This window comes from Pararge aegeria, chromosome 14 (genome assembly GCF_905163445.1).
Source record: "Pararge aegeria chromosome 14, ilParAegt1.1, whole genome shotgun sequence".
Classification (NCBI taxonomy): domain Eukaryota; kingdom Metazoa; phylum Arthropoda; class Insecta; order Lepidoptera; family Nymphalidae; genus Pararge; species Pararge aegeria.
Window position 1 is genome coordinate 6,623,383 of NC_053193.1, and position 23,245 is coordinate 6,646,627.

At 35.7% G+C, this 23,245-nt stretch overlaps 1 protein-coding gene across 1 annotated transcript; it reads right to left on the bottom strand.

Annotated features, from left to right (window-relative positions):
- Positions 1-558: 558 nt before the first annotated feature.
- LOC120629360 (DNA topoisomerase 3-alpha) lies at positions 559-23,192 on the bottom strand. Its single transcript, XM_039898288.1, has 15 exons — positions 22,880-23,192; positions 22,324-22,533; positions 21,748-22,000; positions 20,630-20,800; positions 18,706-18,881; positions 17,341-17,623; positions 16,130-16,341; positions 15,133-15,244; positions 13,612-13,841; positions 12,118-12,253; positions 9,852-10,012; positions 8,580-9,072; positions 6,169-6,400; positions 3,776-3,888; positions 559-1,314 (listed from the first exon to the last, which is right to left on the bottom strand). Exons 1-15 carry the CDS (start codon positions 23,054-23,056, stop codon positions 1,157-1,159), a joined length of 3,117 nt encoding a protein of 1,038 aa, XP_039754222.1. The 5' UTR covers positions 23,057-23,192; the 3' UTR covers positions 559-1,156.
- Positions 23,193-23,245: the final 53 nt, after the last annotated feature.

Genomic DNA, 23,245 nt, shown 5'->3' on the forward strand with positions numbered 1-23,245 from the left:
GTCAAAATCTCCTGAGGATTGCTCCAGAGTCGGAGTAAAACGTAGAGTAGAGAATACATTTTGGAAGGTCTGTTTGGTGTGGAGTTAGGAGAATAAAGCTCCGTACAGGTTTTCCTATTTTTTGCAGATTATAACATATTAAGCTTGCTGTTCACTGTGCATCATGGAATTCGTAACGCCTGCTGGAAGCAGTCTTAGTTTGTCCTTTTATCCTTACTTACATTATAAATGCGAAAATGTTTTCCCTTATATGTTTGTCCTTTATTACGACCCAACTAAGCATCCAGTGGCGTGCATTACAATCATGCACAAAAGCACTGCTTACCCAAGTTATTTTATGTAACTCGTATTGTAGGGGAAATTTTCCATTTTATGCCATGCTCCTGCTTTATGCATACCCTGGTCGAAGAACCTGTGCATGCCACTGTAAGCGTCTAATCAACTTTACGTAGACTACTTTATATCCCGGGAAAACAAACAATTCCCACTGGATTTGCACAAAATCGACGACGATGAAGAACACTAGCAATAGCTAGTTTAAAAATAAAAGTAAGTACAGTTGTATAAACAGCTTATTTTTATTTACAATAATAGTTTTAATATTTACAGATGCTTTATAATGAATCAATCATGAATATTAATTAAATTACATTTTAGACAAGTATTTGACATCCTCTTACATTGCTTATATTGTTGATAATTGCTGTTCATTCCCAAAAAAATATGGACTGTCTAAATCCACCTTCGTTTAACAATGTAATACATTTGGAGTGCGATACAAAAGTTAGTAAATTTAGCTCTGCTACATTTTTTGTAAATTAATTAACCACGAAAATCTTAGTTTGAAATTTACTTGTATGTGAGGAACGCGACCGGACGTCTGCTTCTTCCGCCAGTTAAGTATTTTTAACAGACCAAGTTGGTGGCTCACAGTTAGCAGGATGGTAAGTGTAAAACACGCCTATAAACAGATCAATACTTGCAACGTAAAGCCCTGTGTCCATCAGCCCGAGGCGTAGGTGTTAAGCCTCACGACCTTCAGACCGGAACACAGCAGACTTAAGCATGGCCGTAATTCGCCGAACGAGCACTGCCACATATAGCTCTACTACTAAAGTAGTTTATAATTGCTCGAAGAATTCCACCACTTTTTCATTCACTGGTTGTTTGGGCAATTGTTTCTCGTGTGTCCCTCTTGTCGACACAGGCCACATTTGCGCGTGCGTGGCTCGCCCTCCCTCGACGAACCCCCTGCACGCCCTCTGCCCCTACCCCTACCACGCCCAGCGCTAAAATTTTCTTGACCAGCCCATTCTAAAAAAAACAAGGAAGTATTTCTTTTTGCACAAAAAAAACTGAAATATATAAATCAAGCAATAATATACTACGACAATACACACATCGCCATCTAGCCCCAAAGTAAGCTTAGCTTGTGTTATGGGCACTAAGATAACTGATGAATATTTTAATGAATATTATACATATATACTTATAATATACAGATAAACAACCAGACACTGGAAAACACTTATGTTCATCACACAAACATTTTCCAGTTGCAGGAATCGAACTCACTATAATAATTGACACTATGTACTACTTACTAAACACGTAGTAGTAGTACATAGTGCTACTACTATATAGTGCTACTAATATATATGTACTACTAGATTCCAGTCGCGAAGAAAATTGCAACTACAACTATCTAAGACTATGCAATGAAGATTTATATTACTTATTATTATATGTAATTATTTTTAATCTTTATATTTATTATATCCATTATTCTTATTTTAAGTGTTATATAAAATTAAATAATGACAATCTGACGATTAACAATAATTTTTGACATGCCTTTCTATATATATAAAAATGAATGGTCCTAAAAATCTCGAGATTGGCTGGATCTATTTGGCCCAATTATATTTTGAAATATTTGTGGAAGTCTAGGGAAGGTTTAAACGGTGAGAATATATATTTTAATCCTTTGGAACTACTCCTAAATATGTGGACGGCGTTTGATGTAATTTTGTGTTTATATTTCAATGTATTCATGGATGGTTGGAAAACACAACTAGACCCTGTAGGTGGCGCTGCATTACCGGGCAGGACGACGTCTGCTGAATCTACTAGTCTCCAGTATTGTCTGACTGACATTTTAATTTAATAATTCTATTTTGTATAACATGTAATTATTAAATATTATATTGGAATCTTTTAGTGTTAATGAATAAAGTAAATAATTATGTTTGCAAAGCCCGCACAGGGTCTTAGTACCCACATAATATAAACTATATGAAATAAATAGAACTTTGATAGAAATTGGGGATGTTTCCCGATGTATTACGTGTATTACGTATATTACGTAATATATCTGGGTTACCATTTTGAGTGTGTTACGGTGAACAGGCGTGATGCATGGAGTATAGAGGTAAGGAGAGTCATCTGTGTATATGAAAAAGTGTCGTCAAAATGTATTAAATTAGGGTGGCGCCACATATGCATCAGGGTAACTCTTAAAAGAAGCGCCAAATATAAATATTGTTAGAGTAGGCTTGAAAAATAAACAAGGAAAGAGAAACTTCTTTTTTATAAATTTTTAATAGTGTTTTTTAATTTATTCTTAAGCATTGTTGATAATTAAAAAAAAAAAGAAAAATAATAAATGATAGTATAATTAAATATTAAAAATTAAAAAAAAATATCGCAAGTATTGATTTTATGATAATAATTTGGCATTTTTTCGATTCATTTTAGTTTTAATTTTTGCTAATTCGTAACGCTTATTCTCTGACTTAGCCTGGGCGCGCATAACAATATAAATATCTATAACCTTTGCAGTTAAACTATTTTCATGTTGCAAGCACCCAATTTTCATAACAGTTTATTTTCTGAGTTCCATAGTTATTCCGCAAATTGTTTCTACATTAGTCAAGTTTATTCACTCACTTTTTCATAAAATTAAATGTTTATATATCAATAACCGTACTATTTACTGTTTACGAAATAAAATCACTCTAAACGCACGTTTGGTTATAATAACGTAAGTTGTTGAAATTCTCAATAATTAACTACTTTATCTACTTTAGTCGATAATGACATTAAATTTATTAACTCGGCATACTTCAATTCATCTACAATTGCTATAATTGCTACATTCATACCATACCTTATGCATCCACCAGCGCCATTGTGGAGGATTTTTGAACTGTTATTTAGCGCAACAACTGGACACTTTTTCAATTTTTCTCCCATATAAGATTACTCTCCTTACCTCTATACTCCATGGCGTGATGTTATAATGTGTGATTGCGTCAACGATGCATATGCATATGATAGCAGTAATAGCGGTTGATTTGCTGTAATTTTTTTTTTAAAGTTCCGTTGTAGGTTTCCGCAATTCATCAGAATAATATGAAATTTAAATAGGACCATTTCGGAATAAAGCCGGAATTTTGCAAATCCGTCTACAGATGACGAAGTAATGCCAAAACATACATTAAAACATTAATTAAACATTGTTTCTAATTAATTCTAAAACAAAATATATTTTCTTTAAATGTTGTAACAATAAATTGCTTGTGTGTCTTATGAATAAATAAAAAAATAATAAAAAAGAAAGATCCGAATTGATAACTTCCTAGTTTTTGAAGTAGGGTGAAAAAGAAACCCCCAACCCCTCAAATGATTTCGCACTCATTTTGCTGATTTTGTAAATGCAAAGTATAATTTAATTATAAAACTGTAGCACTTCTAAAATAATAAAAAACAATACCTGTGTTAGCTTCTCCATCAGCCCACTGAAAGAAGGTACATCGTGCATTCATTTCTTTAGGACAACTATAGAATTGGCGACCTTTATTGCGTCCTTCCTTGCGAACTGTGACTCTGAAATACAAAAACACATACTGAAGTTCAGGTATTGTTTTGGATTATCTAATCGGTGTTATTCCTAAATGTTTAGAAAGAAAGAAAGTATACTTTATTGTAAATCAAGAAACATCTCTGCCAAGCAACCAAACATATTTTTACCGCACTTTAACTTATTTCTTCTTTCTTATTAAATCCTTGTTACTGGTAACTGGTTTATTAACTTCATCATCACCATCATATTAACCCATTACATGGCACAACGTGGCACGGTTCTCCTCCCAAAATGAGAAGGGTTTTAGGCCGTATTCCACCAGGCTAGCCCACTGCGGATTGATGGACTTAGCACGCCTTTGAGAATATTATGGAGAACTCTCAGACATAAAGGTTTCCTCACGATGTTTTCCTTCACCGTCGAAGAAAGTGATATTTTAATTACTTAAAACGCACATAACTTGGAAAAGTTAGAGGCGCGTACTGGGATTCGAACTCTGCCTCCCGAAAGTGAAGTCGAAGCCCTAGCCACTGTGCTATCAGTAATTACTTAATTATCATTTTATTTTTCCACATTATATTTTATAGATCTCGTATTCTCTGTAGTAGTCGGAATCAAAATTACTAGGTACTGATGTACCTAGTAAGAAAAATACTCTTTTATAACGAGGCCCTCTAAGTCCAGATTTTGACTTTAAGACCGAAGCGTTTGAGACGTACAAACTTAACAATCCTACTCGAAATAACCGAAGTTACAAAGTTTTATGCGGACAATGATCGTTTGAATTATGAACATGTTACCAGTAAACCTGCCGGACTTGCTGCCAGAATGGCAGTTTTAAGGCAAGCAAAACAGATTTGCTTCTATAGATAGGGATTGCATATTCAACCACAGTTGGCTCATTATATCACAGTCTTTGGATAGTTTAATAATTTTTTTTTTAATTGCTTAGCTTTTATTAATCGGTTTGATATCACTTTACTATAAGAATCCTTATAATGTAAGTATTTACTATAGGTACATTTACCAACGGATGTAACTTTGACTATTTATATTCATATAAAACACACGCATAACGTTTAGATCATAGAAATCTTAGTAACAAGACTAGAAATGCCCTATAGCACTTTATAGAAAACACTTGTCGCCGAAAGACTGTTCCGAACAGCGGTCATACCTAATTTCTGAGTGAAAATACTACGCGCTGGGAGGGTCAAATTTAGGTTTTTCACAACGGCGTTCACTAGTTGTTTAAGAGAGTCAGATACAATGCAGTTTAAAGACGGTAGCTAATGCAAAGGTTTTTCTACTATCAAATAACAATTGATGTGTCACATTCCTGGCGACAAATTGACGCGTACACAATATTTCTAGCCTCTTGTTATCAAGATTTGCATGGTTTGGGTTGTGGTTTAAGACATTAATTGTTTTCATAAGAAAATATTCACTTCTTTTTTTTTTTTTATTCCACTACAAGTTAGCCAATGACTGCTGAATCTCACAGATGATGTAAGTAGTCTAAGATGGTATCGGGTTAACCTGTTAAGTATAATAATCAGTTCCTACGCGACATCGCACCGGAGCACTAAATCGCTTAGCGGCACGTCTTCGTCGATAGGGTGGTAACTAGACACGGCCGAAGCCTCCCACCAGACCAGACCAGAGAAAATTAAGAAATTAATGCCCCTGCCGGGAATCGAATCCGGAACCTCCTACTTAAATTCACAGCGCTCACCGTACCGCCAGGGAGGTCGTCTAAAAATACATAATGAGAGAAAATTTGCCAATGCGTGAAAGTTAAACTTAATTAAATACACCAGTATTCCCATAATAGTGCAGCTATACGTAAAAATTATACAACAATATGAACGTAGTATTGTAACAAAATCCCACTATCGCAAGGCATAGCGACGTCATGAAGTGGATATTATACAACGTGAAACAGAATTACGAAATAATATTGAAGGATTCATAAGTATATTTCATAAGGAATCACCCTGTAATAATATTAGATCAAAAGAAGCATATCTATTTTTTCCATATAAACGAATTCAAAACATTCTAAGTGTTTTCTTATGACAACCCTATTGAAGAGAACGAATACATAAAAGACCGATACGCGCATAGTACCTTTGCTACGCGACGCGTGCCTAATAAAGTGGCAGGAGTCACATGATTTTAATTTTGCATGCGATGTTAGGGATTTATCTGATTTATTTCGTAAAACTATGGCAGTGGTGGTGGCTATGGTTTTATGAAGATGTGGCTTTATTTTGTAGATGGCGATTATAAAAATAACTCACTTTTTACAAGGTACTCCACAGTTGCACATCACATTTTCGTCATTCGCGGGGTACTCGTCCCTAGAAAAGCTGGGTGCTATGCCCCAACCGCGGCTAGCATTTGCCGAACTGCCTCTAGTACTGTTTGGGGGCGTGTCGAAGTTGCTTTGACTAGCTGATTGCTCGGGAGCCCACAGGAAGAAATCGCAACCACCGTTCTCCAAACCCATTTGGCATTTGTAGAACTTCTTATCTATAGTAATAAGACATTTTGAAATCTATTAACAACCCGCTCGGACGACCATTATAAAATGTGTTTGTTATAGTTATAAATGACGGAGCAAGCAGAAGAAGAAGAAGAAGAAATACTTTATTGCACACAAACATCAGAATATACATAAAATATAGAATAAACAAAAACAAGAATTGTAGGCATGCAAAGGCGGCCTTATTGCTGCAAGCAATCTCTGGCAGAAGGAAAAGCTGCAAGAGAGCGGGATAGTGCAATTATACTACATATAATATACATATATATTCGGCAATAAATAGACATACATATAAAATAAATATATATATGTATATATATATAAAAATACATATATAATTAAATAATGAAAAAAGAAAAATACAAATAATACACATTAATTACGATATTTGTTCAAATTACTTCACTCAAAGACATAGTAGTCTTTAAGACGACATTTAAATATGGGAAGGGATTGACTTTAACGGATGTCAGCAGGCAAATTATTCCAAAGCACAACAGCCTTAAAAGTGGAAGAGTTACCGAAGCAGATGTGAGATCTGATGGTTTGTGGACCCTAGCCCTTAAACAGAGTAGCAGTTCGCAGGACATGCAAGAAACACGTCCTAGATAGTGCCGCCCTGTTTCCATCAATCTTAGGCGTAGGTGTTAAGCCCCATGAGCCTGTTATTACTACGGCAACCACGCTCTTTAGACCGGAATACACAAAGCAAGCGCAGTGGCATGCATAAAGGGTATACACAGGTTATAAAAATGATATAAAATGAAGAAAATCTCCAGTATGAGTTATAAATAATTGAGGGTAGGCTTTTTATAACTCTTACAATGCCTATCCTTAAGTTTTTTATAACTCATACTGGAGATTTTCTTTATTCTTCTATCCTTCCCCGGACGAATTCTGTGATAACAAGTTTTACATCTACTAAAAGTCTTTGTAATGTTAATGGAATACTAAATAGTTACTGATAGTTGAACTAAAATGTTACTCAAGTAATGCAACGCAATTAAAAACAATGCCAATTGTGTACGTTGTTTTGTTATACTTTTCTTTTTTTATGTACCTTTTGTGGTGTGCAATAAAAGTATATTCATTCATTCAATATATACATGATACATACTATGTCGACACAGTGTGTATCACGTCATCTATTAGTTATTGGATTGGTGGAATCCTATCCTTGCCTGACCTAAGCGTTTGGACAAAGATACATATACCAACATAACATAAGACATACTATAACGTTGGGATCATGGTAATGTTTTTACAATTATCATATCAACCCATTACCGGCCCACAACAGGTCACAGGTCTCCTCCCACAATGAAGTGGTTAAAGCCGTAGTCCCATCATGCTGGCCTAGTGCGAATTGGTGGACTCGACACACCTTTGAGCATTAGGGAGAACTGTCAGGCATCCAGGTTTCCTCGCGATGTTTTCCTTCAGCTTTGAAGCAAGTGATGTTTTAATTGCTTAAACGCATATAACTCAGAAAAGTTAGACGTGCGTCTAACTCGGCACCCCGAAAGTGAAGTCGAAGGGATATCACCGCTTCAAACGCCGAATGTTTACATAAATCACATCCCTACAAAAAATATTATAAATGTCAATGTAAGTTTGTTTGTTACGCTTTCACGCAAAAACTACTTAACCGATCCTCATGAAACTTTGTACACATATTCTTGGAAGTGTTAGAAGTAATATAGGATACTTTTTATCCCGACATTAAGCTCGGTTCCTTTGGAAGCGGGGATGATAGTGTTTGACGATTTTACACCATAACTCCGATAATCCGATAACCGATTTAAATAATTATTTTTGTAACATAGAGGTTATAATATGAGTTTAATTTTGTCCAAACTTTGTCTAGTACTGAATGTAGTTGGAGAAAGAGGACAGAACTCCTCAGCGGACAGCAGCAAACCCCTCATTTAAGGCTTTGCGATACTGAATACTTTATTTTTTTTTAGAACTATAACTAAATTGAACGCCACGTCAAAAAAAAAATCAAACGCAGACGAAGTCGCGGGCAACAGCTAGTAATTAATAAATGTATTAAAAATGAAAAAAAATTTGTTGTTTGGAAGAAGTACTGATGCAGTTTTCCGAAATGTTATTTAAACCAGAGAAAATATTCTTTATTATTATATTGTTTGATATTTAACTCACCTAAATTGGGGCCTTGTTTGCGAACAGTAAGCAATCTAGCTTCCTTATTGCAGCCACAGAAAACTTGATTTTCGCCGCTGTCACTGGAAGGTGGTGTGGGCAGCCTTGGATCATTTGAGGTATTCCTAGGGACCGGCATCCTTGGACCATTCATCCCATTCTGAGCTCTATTCGCTACAACTGGAGGAGGTACAAACTGCCTAGGACGGTTTGAATTAGTGGATATATTGTTATAAGGAACATTATTGCTTGATGGATGAGTGGAATTGCTTGAGTTGTTTCTACTGTTCGCGATGTTTCTATTAGAATTTGTATCGGAGGTTGTTGTGCTAGTGTTTCTTGATACAGGCTTAACAGACGATAGGTTCACTTTTAGTAATTCGAGGAAGGTAGTATCACACCCTCCGATACATGTGGTGTACGGAGGCGGGTAAATGTGACTTATAGAATTGTTACGCCATTCGAACTTCAACTTCTTGTAGTTTGGTCCGCACTGGAAAAAAATAACATTGTGTTTGCCGACATCATTCGCGGTTTTCAGTAAAAAAGCTATTTATCATGTGCGTACACACTTGATAATCTATATATATAAAAGGAAGTTTTTTTTAGTTACACCATTTATAACTCAAGAACGGCTGGACCAATTCTTATGATATTCGATTTTTAGGATAATAAGTATTAAAATGTAACATTCATAAAAAAAAATGATCCGCGGTACGTAGTTCGCCGGGATAGCTAGTTAGCATATAAAAGGCATGTACTAATTTCGGAATCGGCGGTGGGAGAGCCGCAGCTTTGTTGGTTATAGCGCTCAGGCGTCGATTGCCAGAGTCGCAGGTTCCAATCTTGCCGGTCCCGAAAATTTTTACATGCATTTTAAGTTTATAAAATTAATTGAATCGAATGATTTCATCTAGTTTAGGTTAGGTAAATTAAAAAAGGGTGCAGAAGCCCATAATTTTAATTAAAGGATGGACTCTCCTAACAGTAGCATGCGAAAGCGATCCTGTGGTGTCCCGGTATGGCGTAGACGGTTCCGCTGGGTTTTAGTGGGAATTCTGGCCTCGTGTCAGCGAGTCCCACATACCTTTCCGGAAACAGGTTAGATCATTTCTTACCTGTCTCCGGGAGGAATGTGTCAATGCATTTCCCAGCGCAAAAAAAAAAAACAGGTTAGGTAAATTACCTAACCTAGGTTAGGTTAGGTATATTAACCTACATCAAAATAGGTTTAAAAAAAACAAAACATACACATCAACAAACCCAACTTACCGTTGGACAAGTTTCTGGCAAAACCTGTATTGTTTTGACTATTGTTGGGAACCAGATAGCGTTGATACATCTCGGGTAAGACACGCAACTGATATAGTATTCATTATCATTCTTCTTTTGTCTGACCATCATATCCGAGCCACATTTTGGACATTTCAAAGCTGTGAACGTATATTAGTCATATTTTTAATCTTAATAGCTTCGCAATATATTTATAATAATATAGTATTTGTGAGACAAAATATTACTCTTTATAAACAAAAAGCTGATATTAACAATCGCCTTACCCGAAACTGACATAAATTAGTGATATCTGCATATAGTCTGCGAAAGGTGCAGAACTCCTTTGTGGAGTTGAGTATACAACATGATTCCAAAGGTAATTCTGGACCTACCGTTGCGTACATTTAAAAAATGTGTTAAAACACAACTAATACAGCGAGGTTACTATACATTAGATGAATTTCTTAATGACAAGGTAGATTGGAAGCAGCCAGCCTCGCTCTCATCTACTTCAAGATAGAAAAATTATTGTAAATGTTGATGTTGGAAAAGAGCAACTACTAAGTTTCTTGTCGGCTCTTCTCGGTAGAATCTGCTTTCCGAACCGGGGGTAGAGTCACTACACACATACATACTTGACGTTTCAAACCCTTGCCTACTTGAAATAAATGAATTTTTAATTTTAATCATTTTCTGCATATCACAAAATTAAAATCCCTAGGCAGTGGTTTTTCTTATTGTCGGAGGACCTGGGTTCGACTCCCGGCAGTAAATTTTGGAAATAAATTTTTTTTTTGCCTGGTTTCAGCCGGAGTTACCACCCAATTACTAACCGATAAAAATGTGTCCACAAGCGATGTAGCGTTCCGGTATAATGAAGCTTAGAAACCCATTAGGTTTTTTTTAAATTTATTTATTAAGAGCACTATAGTCGTAAAAATATAATAGGCCCGTTTTGACATTTGTGCAAGACCATAGAATGTAACTTGGAACGAAACTGAAAGAAACAATAAAATAAAAATCAACTACATACAGTGTTTTAAAAAATACGTAAATTTTTTTGGGACGTTAAATAATATGAAAGAATATATCGCGAGTATTCTTTTTGCGCTTACTTTATAGTAGCATGCAATTTATAATTGTTGCGAAACGTTCCGAAAACAGTTACGTTCTTAGTCTTTTATTTTTTTATACTAGAGCTGTAACCATTTTTTTTACTGAATATCGAAATTAAATATTGTGTAGTAATCTTTACTACAAAGAATGAGCTTGGTTCTCAAAATGGGTTCTACATAATGAGTCTGGGTTGATGTATCTGACCAAACGGCACATGACTGAAGCGTCCCCGCGCGCACTGCGCAGTTTTTCGTTCCTCGTCTTGTAAAGTTGACTGTGCGCTCGTTTAAGTTTGATATATATTGTTTACTATTACGTTAACTATGGCTCTTCTATTTTGGACATTAATTTAAACATAGTGATTTGACTCGGTTTTTGTGTTTGTTGTTTTATAGTACTAACTCTGTTTCAACATGTTGAAAAATGGACGTATAATCAACAGCCAGTCACGCGTGTTGGTTGTGAAGTTAAAGGAATACTTTGAACGAACGAACACTTTACAATACATAATAATATCAATCAAGTACTGACAAAAACTTGAATTGATTTATCGTGAGTATCGAGTCCCGAGTCTTATGGTTCCATAACTAGTTACGTCGCGATGACAAATGTCAAAACGGGCCTATTACATTTTTACGACTATAACAACATGCATATTACTATCTATATTTATTATTATATTTTGACTGGCGCAGTGGGCAGGCCGTGGGTTCGATTCCCACAACTGGGAAATGTTTGTTTTGTAAGTATTTATGTGTATTATATTCATAAAAAATATTCAACAGCTATCTTAGTACCCATAAAACAAGCTACGCTTACTTTGGAGCTAGATAGCGATGTGTGTGTTGTCGTAGTATATTTATTTTATTATTATTTATTTATTATTTATTTATTACACGTTTTAAACATAGCACACATACAAAAACATAGACTGATATGCACGTCAATTTCAAGTGCACATAGTATTGACAAAGCGTCATGTAAACTTAATTTGACAAAAAAATTAACTCACCGATAAGTATTTAGTTAAGTAAAACTGTATACGCGTAACAGGTTAATCCGTTAACATTTTGGACTGCATTATTACTTGGGTGGAGATTGCAGTCAAGTTACTACTAACTCATGGTAATAATTTAAAAAAAAAAACCTGGTAGCATGGCGGGTAGCGATTCAACAGAAGGCGTATACTCGACGGCACGTTCGTTGAACCTCTCCGCCAAAGCCCTGTCGATTTTATTCGCTTCAGCCGTTACAGTAATATAAACTTCTTTATATTTTGCTACCTTGAACAAAGAAATACTATTCTATGATCATTTATTTATTTATTAACTTCATTGAACAACCAAAAAAAAAGGTTTACAAAAGGCGGACTTAATGAAAGAAAGAAAAAAACTTTTATTTGGATATATACACACTAGAATTAAAATACAACTTATAGTCTACACAACAATTATAGGAACGGTGTGATCCCAAAATGGTCTTCACTCAGCATGTTTGCAGTGCCTGTTAAAGACACAGCGCTAATAATATAAAAGATTTGTATAAATATATAATATTTTGTTACAGCGATCAAACCGATAAAATGAAATAAAAAAGAATAAACACACGCAGGCACGCACACCCTTGTTCAAATGTTTGGTTTTTGCAAAACATATTCTCTTAATTTCTTTTTAAAAGAGAGTTTAGACATGCTGATATTTCGTAAAGCTAAACCATTTTCTACCAGTCAACAAAAGGCGGACTTAATGCTTAAGCATTTTCTACTAGTCAACAAAAGGTGGAATTAATGCTAAAGCATTTTCTACCAGCCATCAAAAGGCGGACTTACTGCTAAAGCATTTTCTACTAGTCAACAAAAGGTGAAATTAATGCTAAAGCATTTTCTACCAGTCAACAAAAGGCGGACTGAATGCTAGTGTTTTTTCTTGTGTGTGCGTGTGTATGTCACTGAACTAGGTTCAAACGGCCGGACCGATTTGAATGAATTTTTGCTTTGCGTTTGGGTGGCTTAGATTTACAAATCAGCCAAACAGATGGCGCTGGGGTCCGTTAGTATGTATTATTCTTAGAGATTTGCGCACCGCTATAAGGATTCATATGTGAGCCATGTCCTCATAAAGGATGCCTGAAAGAAATCACTAAAAGTGATGCCGCCTTTGTTACACAAATTTAAATGACTTGTACCTTTGTTCTCTTTTATTTATTTCTTGTGTGCAATATAAAGTATTTTTGATCGATTGATTGAACGGTGAAGTAAAACATCGTGGGTAAACCTGTGTACACTTTCAATTGTCAAAGTCTGCGGGCTCTTTTCGGTGATTTAATTGATTCAATTGTAGAAAAATCTCAAATATTAAAAATTTGTATTTCCATATTAATTATGTTTATTATATCCATTTCTTTGATTATGTAGATTTTTTTTTTTTTTTGTGATATTTAAATACACTTTATTTAACTAGATAATGCATTATAATAAAACTTTCAATGTATATCCCTTTTTTCTATTAGTGTCGTTTAGAATAAGGCGAAAGATAAAATTTTGAAAAGATTTTTTTTTAACGCCAAAGAAGAAGAACTTCTAACGCGTGTACACATAAGTACACACACGTTTTTTTTTAAATGGCCATGTAGGTATACTAACCTGTTCCGCTAAAACCAATTTAGGATCCTTTCTCCCTTCGCAAATGCTCTTGAGATCGGCTTCCAGCTGTGCTCGGAGGTTTGGTTTGGATATTGTCAAGCCCATGGCGTCATATCCCTCTACCAGGCCCATGCCCAAAAGCCCTGGCACGAAATGTATCGCGTCCGCAAGCGCTACGTATGAACGACTCTTGATCGTTTCTATGTGCTCTGCGTGAGTTGCGTCGGTTCCTAAAGTTATTTCAGATTAGATATTGAAACAATGGGCTCTATAGAACTGGGCTTCATCGGACAGAAATGAGACAATTTTATCCATCTTAAATACATCAAACAATTGACTTGTCGGCCTAAAGACATTTATTTCTCAAAAAGAACACAATAGTTCACTTACATTTTAAAATTAGTAAATACAAAGTCTCAAAGTGCGTCACAAATGTACCATATTATTTAAAAGTAAAAATTTTCGCGGGTGGTTATAAAAAAAAGTTAGCGAGCGATAATACAAATGGTTTTATAAGGAAGAGGTAACATTAACTTAACTGAACGGTATTTTTTACATGTTCAATAACAAGTTTTTTTTAAATATTTTTCTTTCCTTAATAATAAACAAATATTAAATAAATATACTACGACAATTCACACATCGCCATCTAGCCCCAAAGTAAGCGTAGCTTGTGTTATGGGTGCTAAGGTAACTGATGAATATTTTTATGAATAATATATGTTTCGTAGCCGACTCGTCATGCACAGTATCAGTTTGGTGCGTGATTGGCGAATCACGCACCATACTGATACTGTTATACTGATACTGCTTTGCTATACTAGCTGCCTTCCTTAACCTCACTTCGGTGGGAACGGACATTTGTAACTAATTCATTATTCCTACTTTGTATTACCAGAACTTAAATATAAACCAATTTTAAATATATAAGACATACACAACAAAAGGAGTTCATTATTTAGTACCACGCTTCGCGACAGCCACCAAATATAACTTATACATAAATACTTATAATATACAAATAAACACCGAGACACTGAAAAACATTCATGTTCATCACACAAACATTATCCAGTTGTGGGAATCGAACCCACAGCTTTGACTAATAGAGCAGAGTCGCTGCCCACAGCGCCAGTTGGCCGTCAAACGTAATTGTTCTGTAGAGCAAAGAAAACAAACTTTTTTGTAAAAAAAAACTGGTACCGTATTGGTGCTATGGCGTCAAAGAAAAGAAAGTTCGAGGTGAGATATTAGCATTTAGTTCTTTTAAACAAATTTGTATAGAGGAGACCCGTGCCCTGTAGTGGGCCAGTAATATTTTTGACATGCGAATAAAACATGCAGTGTTAGTGCGTTAATGTGTGTGTGTGTGCGTGTGTATGTGTGGTCGTGCTTGCGTGTGTATGCGCGAGGCTGATTATTACTTCAGTAATAAACATTACATTATTGTGATTATGCGTGGGTTCACCACTTCGATGTGTAGGCTCTTATTATTATTATTATTATTATAGTATATCTTACCAATGCCATGTTTCTCCATGAGGGCAATGAGATCAGCTTCAGTAAGTAGATTGGGCGGTGAAGTGCTGCCATCTATCATGTCTATACTTGTCGGACTGAAGGTTTGGCCGTTCTGTTAAAGGTACATGTAACTTTATTTAAGTACTGTAGAGCTTTTTGTGAGAGAAATCGTCCGGGGAAGTACTGCCGCCGAGCAGCATTGCTTTGACGACCTCCCTGGCGCTACGGTCAACGCTGTGATTTAAAGTGGGAGGTCCCGATTTCGATCACGGGAAAGGGCAATTGAGGAATTTATAATTTCTGAATTTTGTCTGATCTGGTCTGTCGGGAGGCTTCGACCGTCTCTAGCTACCACCTTTCCGATAAAGACGTGCCGCAAAGCGATTTACCGTTCCGATACGATGTCGCGTAGAAACCAATTTGGAATATGGGTTAAATATTACTGCCATACCCCCTCACGGTTTTAGCTTCTTATCATCATCACTCACCACCACTTGAGATTGCAGTCAAGGGCTAATTGTAGTAGCATAAAAAACGCATGTTCTGGTCTGAAGGGCGAGGTTACCGGTAAAATTGTCGTACAGCTAAAAGGATTTCGGTATCATTCAATATGTCTAAGAGTGAGAAATACATATAAGGGTTAGTTATGGACTAAATACTACGTTATAGCTGATTTGATGCAAAATAATTTAATAACCCTTGGTTAGTGTGTGATTGTCTACCTAACTCAACTCATTCAATCGCAATTAACTACAATTTGTATGGAATTCATAGAGCGCCATCTAGTGACTGGCCACTAGAACTCTTCGTCGGTGGACAGTTTCTCGCGTGCTCGACAGGACGTCAAACTGTTTCCCAGTATTTTAACTAGATTGCATTCTCTCGATTCCATACATATCGTAGGTAACTTTCACGCGACTCGGAACTTTCTAGGAACTCTTTAGCATTTTTTTTGGTTCAAGGACAATTACTTCTAGACTTTAAAAATGTGTCTTACCTCATACACGTGTATTTCCTTTGACGACCATTTGTCATACGGATAAACGTCTAGATAATTCCGGGCGGTTATCATCAGACCACTAGCGCTAAACAATTCGCAGGCGATGTCGATTGTTACGATAGTCTCTTGCCCTTGCGCATCCTTCGAACAACAAGCTAGGAACGATCGAACTATGAACTCGTAAACACGTTGCTCGTTGCCTGATAAGTCTGACAAAAGGAAATAATTGGAATGCAGTTAGTTCATTATATCAACCCGGCCCACTACAAGGTACGGCAGGGTGATTACGTGTCTCGCGACAGCAATGCAATAGGCGTAAATCTTGCAATCACTGCTGTCAAACGTGACGTGTTTGACAGCAGTGATTGCAAGATTTACGCCTGTCGCATTGCTGTCGTCACTTTTGTTTATTTACTGTATGGAAAAGTGAGGTTTGAGAGCAGTGATTGCAAGATTTACGCCTGTCGCATTGCTGTCGCGAGATACGTAATCACCCTGCGGGTCTCTTCCCCACTGTGAAGGGTTTAGGACCGTAGTCCACCACGCTGGCCCAGTGCGAATTGGTGGACTTCACACACCTTTGAAAACATTACGCAGAACTCTGAGGCTTGCAGGTTTCGGTTCACCTTCATAGTTAAAAGTCAAGGTTAAATATTTCTTTGTTGAAATAGGCACATAGATGGCACTTTTGATTCGTTGATAACATACAAAATGTGTACATAGTAATGTATGTGATAATTACATTCGTGAACTTAAAAAGCTGTTGAAGCAGCTATTGATAATTATGTATTAAACCACTAGAGTGATACCAATATCAACCACACTCGTGCTTCAATGCCCCTTATTATACAAGAGTTACGTAAATAACTGTTCTATAATCAGCTACGACTGGATAAAGTAAATAAAAATATCTTCAAGCACACCATGCACTAAAAAAAATATTTTTTTTGTTTTTATCGCTTGATTTAAATTAGTTCATATCTTTGCTTTGTATCAAATCAAATCAAATACACATTATTGTACACCAAAGACAAAGCAATAAAAATAAAAAAAACACAATTGAAAGAAAGAAAGAAAAGGTACAATAGACGGCCTTATCGCTTAAAAGCGATCGCCAGGCGACCTACCAAAGTACATAAATTATCATGATTCGGCAAGCATTTGGACAGTTTTGGGTTAAAATATTATAATAATTAAATAAATCTTACTGTTAGCGTATTTAGTAGGATGTATCGGCGGATGGGCCTTATCGCTTTTATTGCCCTGGCGTGGAGTGGGTCCGCCACTGTCAAGAATGTTCTGGGCAAACGCTCCCCAATTGGGGTCGCCCGTTTGCATACTAACTAACTGCCCCAAATTCATCTCCTTAAGAAACTCATTGGTTTCTGTACGCGGATAGCTTATCAAACCCTGGGTATACAGCTTTTCGGCGATTCGCATCGTCTCTTTGGCGTTAATTTTCAATTTTCTGGATGCTAATTTTTCAAGTTCCTGTAATTTTCTGTCACATCAGATATCTTTGAATAAAAAATAGGCGGATATCGAAATTTGCTACTGGATGCCATCAATTTTAACGTTGTCATTGATGGTCCCATAAGCATTGATAATGATCGGAACCGCTTAAAACAATACCGCTTAGGCGATTTTGCGAAACTTTGCGAAACTACGAGGAATACTAACTTTTTAATTAATTTATTAGTTAAAGTAAAACGAAATTATTTTTTATTAAAGTTATACCCACACTTTGAGGAAATATAAAAATTTATAATTTTTTTAAATGCTTATCACAGCCGACAGAATTAGTACCTGCGACTTTCAAGCAATCGTGGCCTAGCGCTTTACCGACTAAGCTACGATTCTATTGTTGCATATTATTTGAATATTAAAATGGCTTGTTATCAGTGTTATAACAACTGTAGCAACAATCTCCATCATCAATTCAACTAATTTACGTCCACTGCTGGACATAGGTCTTTTGTCTCCACTGGCCACTTGCCTCCAGCAACTCGCCTAATGTCGTCTGTCCACCTCGTTGGTAACTCTACATCTCCTCACTTCTGAACTTATCTTCATGTTTTATATGCATTTTACAATTTATAAATTTAAAAACAAATTATGTAGTCCACACCTATTATAAATTTCTAATGTAGGTAAATAGTTAGAATTTAATTAGAAAGCCATAATAAAGCTGTGTACAAAATGAAACTAAATAATACATTTAAAAACTAAAATTTGACTGCTGCCGTTTAATAATACTACCACACACAAATTATTGGTAGGTATATCTTCGGAATCCATACTTTTGTGTGGATTTCTTAGTCTCCCTAATAGTTAAGAGCTCATTTGTAACGAAACTTCATCAATTTGCCACTATTTTCGTATTTAATACGCCGGATTTTTAAGGTATGCAAGCGCTTACAATAAGAAAATTATGTGTACCCACTATCTCTATAGAAACAATACGAGTAATTTGTAGAGATAATTAACTCGAGGCACGCATGCTAGCTCCAAAGCGGCATATTCATTCTGTCTTCATCAATTTTCGTAACATACAAATACACACTTTAACTTACCACTGTATCTAAAGGTAAAGGCCTCCATTTCGACTTGGGTTTAGTTTTCACATCTGTGACTTTTGCCTGTGGATTCTCTATACATACGTCGTGAAGCACCTGACATGCGTCCTGATCAAACAATCGTATTCTGTTCCAAGCGAAATCAACGCTCAGATTGTTCATTGTGTGGTTCACTGTAAATGCACATAAAACCTATGTTCGAGTTATATATGGGATATATATAATATATAAAAAAGAATAAGAATTGAGATTGAAAGGTTTATGCTTGCTCAATTATCAAATTTCAATAGAAAAAATTTATCTTGCTCAAATGTCAATAGAAAAAATGGCGATTTTCAGTCGTTTTCAACTGAATAACCGTTTAAGCTGTATTTATGAAATTTCGGGTTCTATATCTATCTATCTACTTATCTAAACATCGATCACTATTATTAGTGATGGATGTTTAGATATATAGCTATATTATTTATTGCAAAATACACGTCAATAAGATGTTACATATTGGTTTAGGGACCCTAAATTAGGGTACAGTGTATTTGCCAGTAATTTGGCGTGCAATGTTACACTATAATTACATACGCCAAATTAATTGATTTAAAAAAAAAGAAAAATACTTAGTCACATTAATTAACCTAAAAATCTCTAGTTAATATCATGTTCTTATGTCAAATAGATTCTGAGTTACAAAGAGAGCAAAAATGACTGTGAATGGTTTGTGTAATATAACACACGGTAGCTGCGTCGTCAGGTCTTTATCCTTGACTGGAACTTGGCTGAAACGCTATCGTTTGTATTGACTGTTTAGTGTTATATATACTTGGCCTTCAGTTAAGTTTGAAAGGTATTTTGTTTCAAGCGTTTTTATTTCTTAGATAATTATAAGAAAACATTTAATAGGAATTACCAACTGCTAACTATGTAAATATTATGTGTATGAACTTATGAAGTAATAGGACTGGCGTATTGGTTTTACTATTTATTTTATTTTTGCATTAGTATCTAGTAATCATGCACTAATTAACTATTTAATATATGGCTGAATTGGCGCGGATTTTTATAAAAGTATGTCGTGCCGCGTCGCGCAAACAAGCTAAGAGCCTCAAATGGGTTCGAAACGAATCAGGCAATTTTAGACGAAAAATCACGTGAGTTCGTTCGTTCAGCCGTCTATTACACAGTAAAAATTAACTTCACTATACTTTAAATTTTAAAATGTACCCAAATCATCGTGTGTGAAGCTCAATGCTTTAATGGTTGTTGACGTTTCAAAAGTGCTTATAAACTAGGCCTACTTGAAATAAATGAATTTTGAATTTGAATTTGGTTTATGAGAGTATTTTAAATAAAGGTGTGGGCCCTTTATTTATTATTAACTACAAGTGAGCCCTTGACAGCCATCCCACCTGATGGTTAGTAATAATGCACTCTATATTAGCCTGTTAGCATATTGGTAACAGGCTCACCTGTTAGGGGTATGGCAGTTATATTAAAACCATACCCCTGATCGGTTTCTACGTGACATCGTACCGGAACGCTAAAAAGCTTAGCAGCACGTCTTTGTCAATAGGGTAGTAACCAGCCACGGCCGAAGCCTCCCACCGGACACAACCAGAGAAAATTCAGAAATAATAAACTCCCAAATTGCCCCTGCCAGGGATCGAACCCGGGACCATCTATTTAAAAACACAGCGCTCGCTGCTGCGCCAGGGAGGTTTTCACGCTATTAACAACTTAGGTAATTTAAAAGTTTTTCTCTGTAGTGTAAGATATTGAATTGAAACTGTGTGTCCTGTTTACCTAAAACCTTAAAATTTATGAAATCCTTTAAATTAAATTCAGATCCTTTGTTGATGAGAGGTAGCGTTCAATTCATTTGTAAAAACAATTATACTGAGACTTGGGAGTTTGTTTAGAAAAATACCTTTAATTTTCCAAAACGCTTCAGCAACAAAGTTTTCGACAGCCCTATACCTTTCGACCACAAAACCCAATGTGGGAAATTGACATGACCCATAGCTCACCAAGCTCTCTGCCAGCTTGGTGGGGAAAACTTTCTGCAATCGAAGGGTTTGAAAACGTGTGAAAGCAGCACCTGAAACATTAAGCAAGTATTCTTTTCTTGTTGTATAAATAAACCCCTCATAACAAACCCAACATAGGTTAAGAAAAAAATAAGCAAATGAACAGACATACTCTGGAATTCATACATATACAATGTGTAAGTGACAAGTTAACTAAAACTATCTGAAGAAGTTACGCTTAATTCGTATAGAAAAAATACAAATACCATTTACATCGGAAATTATGGGTATGGGACTTTGTAATTTATGATTACACAGTGTATCGCAAACAACAAAAATTGTATTACAACGCTCCACAATCTGCATACTCATCGATACTCAATCAGCGTAATTAAATAGGTACGTGTGGAATGTGATGGAAGCAGTGATAGCCGAGTGGGTAGGAGCTCGACTTCACTTTCGGGAGCAGAGTTCAAATCCCGGCAAGCTAACTTTTTTAAGATATGTGCGTTTAATATTATTAAAATATTATTTGCTGCAATGGTGAAGGGAAATGTCGTGAGGTAACCTGCATGCCTGAAAGCTCTCCATAATGCACTCAAAGGTGTGTGGAGTCCACCAATCTGCGCTGGGCCAGCATCGTGGACGACCCCTTCTCATTGTTGGATGCAACTCGTGCCCTGTAGTGGGTTGATATGATGGTGATGATGATGTGTAATGTCAGCGCCCTAATTTCGAGAGAAATAGCAATATGTACACAGCCCTCGCTTTCCAAATTATCGCAGTTGCGTAGTCGCAGGTAGTTTTAATGATTTTTGACCTATATTTAAAATTACTGCCCATGTTGAAGTTAATACTAACAATTTTGTGAACATATCGCTTACACCCTTTATGTATATTCTTAGTCCTATCATTATTTAACTCTCTAAGCCACAGTTAGGAGATATAAAACTAAATCGGTAACAAGGTTTAAGTGGAATAAAAACCTATTCTTAAACTACTATAATCAAGTAATCACCTATCCTTAAATCTAGTTCCTGTCTTACATCCACTGCATCACTGATATTCTTGTTGGGTTGCTCCAAATTGTGTAGCGCCCTTCTGACAGACACAGCCGTAATTTCAGAGAACTTAGCTCTATATATCCTAAGGTTACTTTTTACTGCAGTGCAAACCTCTATGATCTCAAAGCCAATGTTCTCTCCCTCTCTATCACAATCAGTCCATATTATCAGGCCTTGGCAATTTCGAACTTCCCTTTCTAGTGTTTTCTACAAGCAAATAAAGTTATTTTTATTATCATGCAAGCTTGTTATTTATTGGTTTGTGATAATAAACAACATCAACCATTTTGACCATATGAATTTTTCATTTAAATTTCAATTTAATTCTTAAATGGGTATGCGATACTGGAATGCTCAGTTGTCGATGAATAATGTTAATAATCAGGAAAGTATTCTTTAGAAATAGGAAAAAAAAGGGTGTTAATAAATATTCAATAATGTTAGAAATCAAATAAAAAGTGTTTTTATAATGTGTAGTTTCATTTCATTGGCTCATTTTAATGTGTCCACAAAATAGCAGCATAATCTACCTTTATTTTATCATAATTCTCAGGACAATGTTTGAACACTGGTGCATCAAAGAGAGACAATGGGTTGCAAGTCCTCCAGTTTCTATAGGCACTGACAAAATCAAGAGACAACAAGTGTCCCGACACTGAAGTCATCACCATTTGACTTTTGTTTCCCAACACCTCCGCTTCAAACTCATAGATTTTGTTGTATTGGGATATACCCTCTCTCTAAAAATGGTTTTATTAATTTAAATAAAAATATTTATAATTATGGATTAAATAATTAAATTAAATTAACAACTTAAGAATATAGATATAGACACAATAAAAAAAATCATACTTTCAAAATAATGATGTAATTAAATTTATTAGTTAGATATGCAACAAATAGTTGTTATGACAAACAATCTTAAGCATTCACTATATTAAATTACTCTCACTAATAACTGGGCCAGCGTGTTGGACTACGGCCCTAACCCCTTCTTATTGTGGGAGGAACCCGTGCTCTATAGTGGGCCGGTAATGGGTTGATATGATGATTATTATGATGGCAAACTATTTTCTTTACACTTACCCTATTCGATGTTCCCCGGGATAAATGCAAAGCAATATTTTTAGCGGCATCATTTTTTTCGGCTACATTTAAATATTTCATTATTTCACTTTTAAAACGCGTAAATACAGGAAATGATCTATTTATTATTGTGCATCTTTTGTGCTTCTGTATCAGGTTAACGCAGAGAAATCTCATATTTTGTCATTCATAACATCATAATACCTGTTTGTCTTTTATTAAATTTTCTAAGTATTGCTGCATTACTTTTTTTTTGGTTATATCTAAAACATAAATTACACGGAATACTAAGGAATTTCAAAACAACCCGAAGGGCCGATTGAAAATTGTCACTGTCAACTACTCGATAGCCGATTTGCCGCCAGA

Bases quoted from the DNA above. Each gene is read 5' to 3' on its own strand.
- LOC120629360 (XM_039898288.1), bottom strand. From the start codon at position 23,056: ATGAGATTTCTCTGCGTTAACCTGATACAGAAGCACAAAAGATGCACA. The intron at 22,001-22,323 runs GTAGATTATGCT...ATTTGCTTGTAG, and splicing joins AGAATTATGATAAAATAAAG to AAAACACTAGAAAGGGAAGT. The intron at 18,882-20,629 runs GTATTTTTCTAA...GTGCATTTACAG, and splicing joins AGCGTTTTGGAAAATTAAAG to TGAACCACACAATGAACAAT.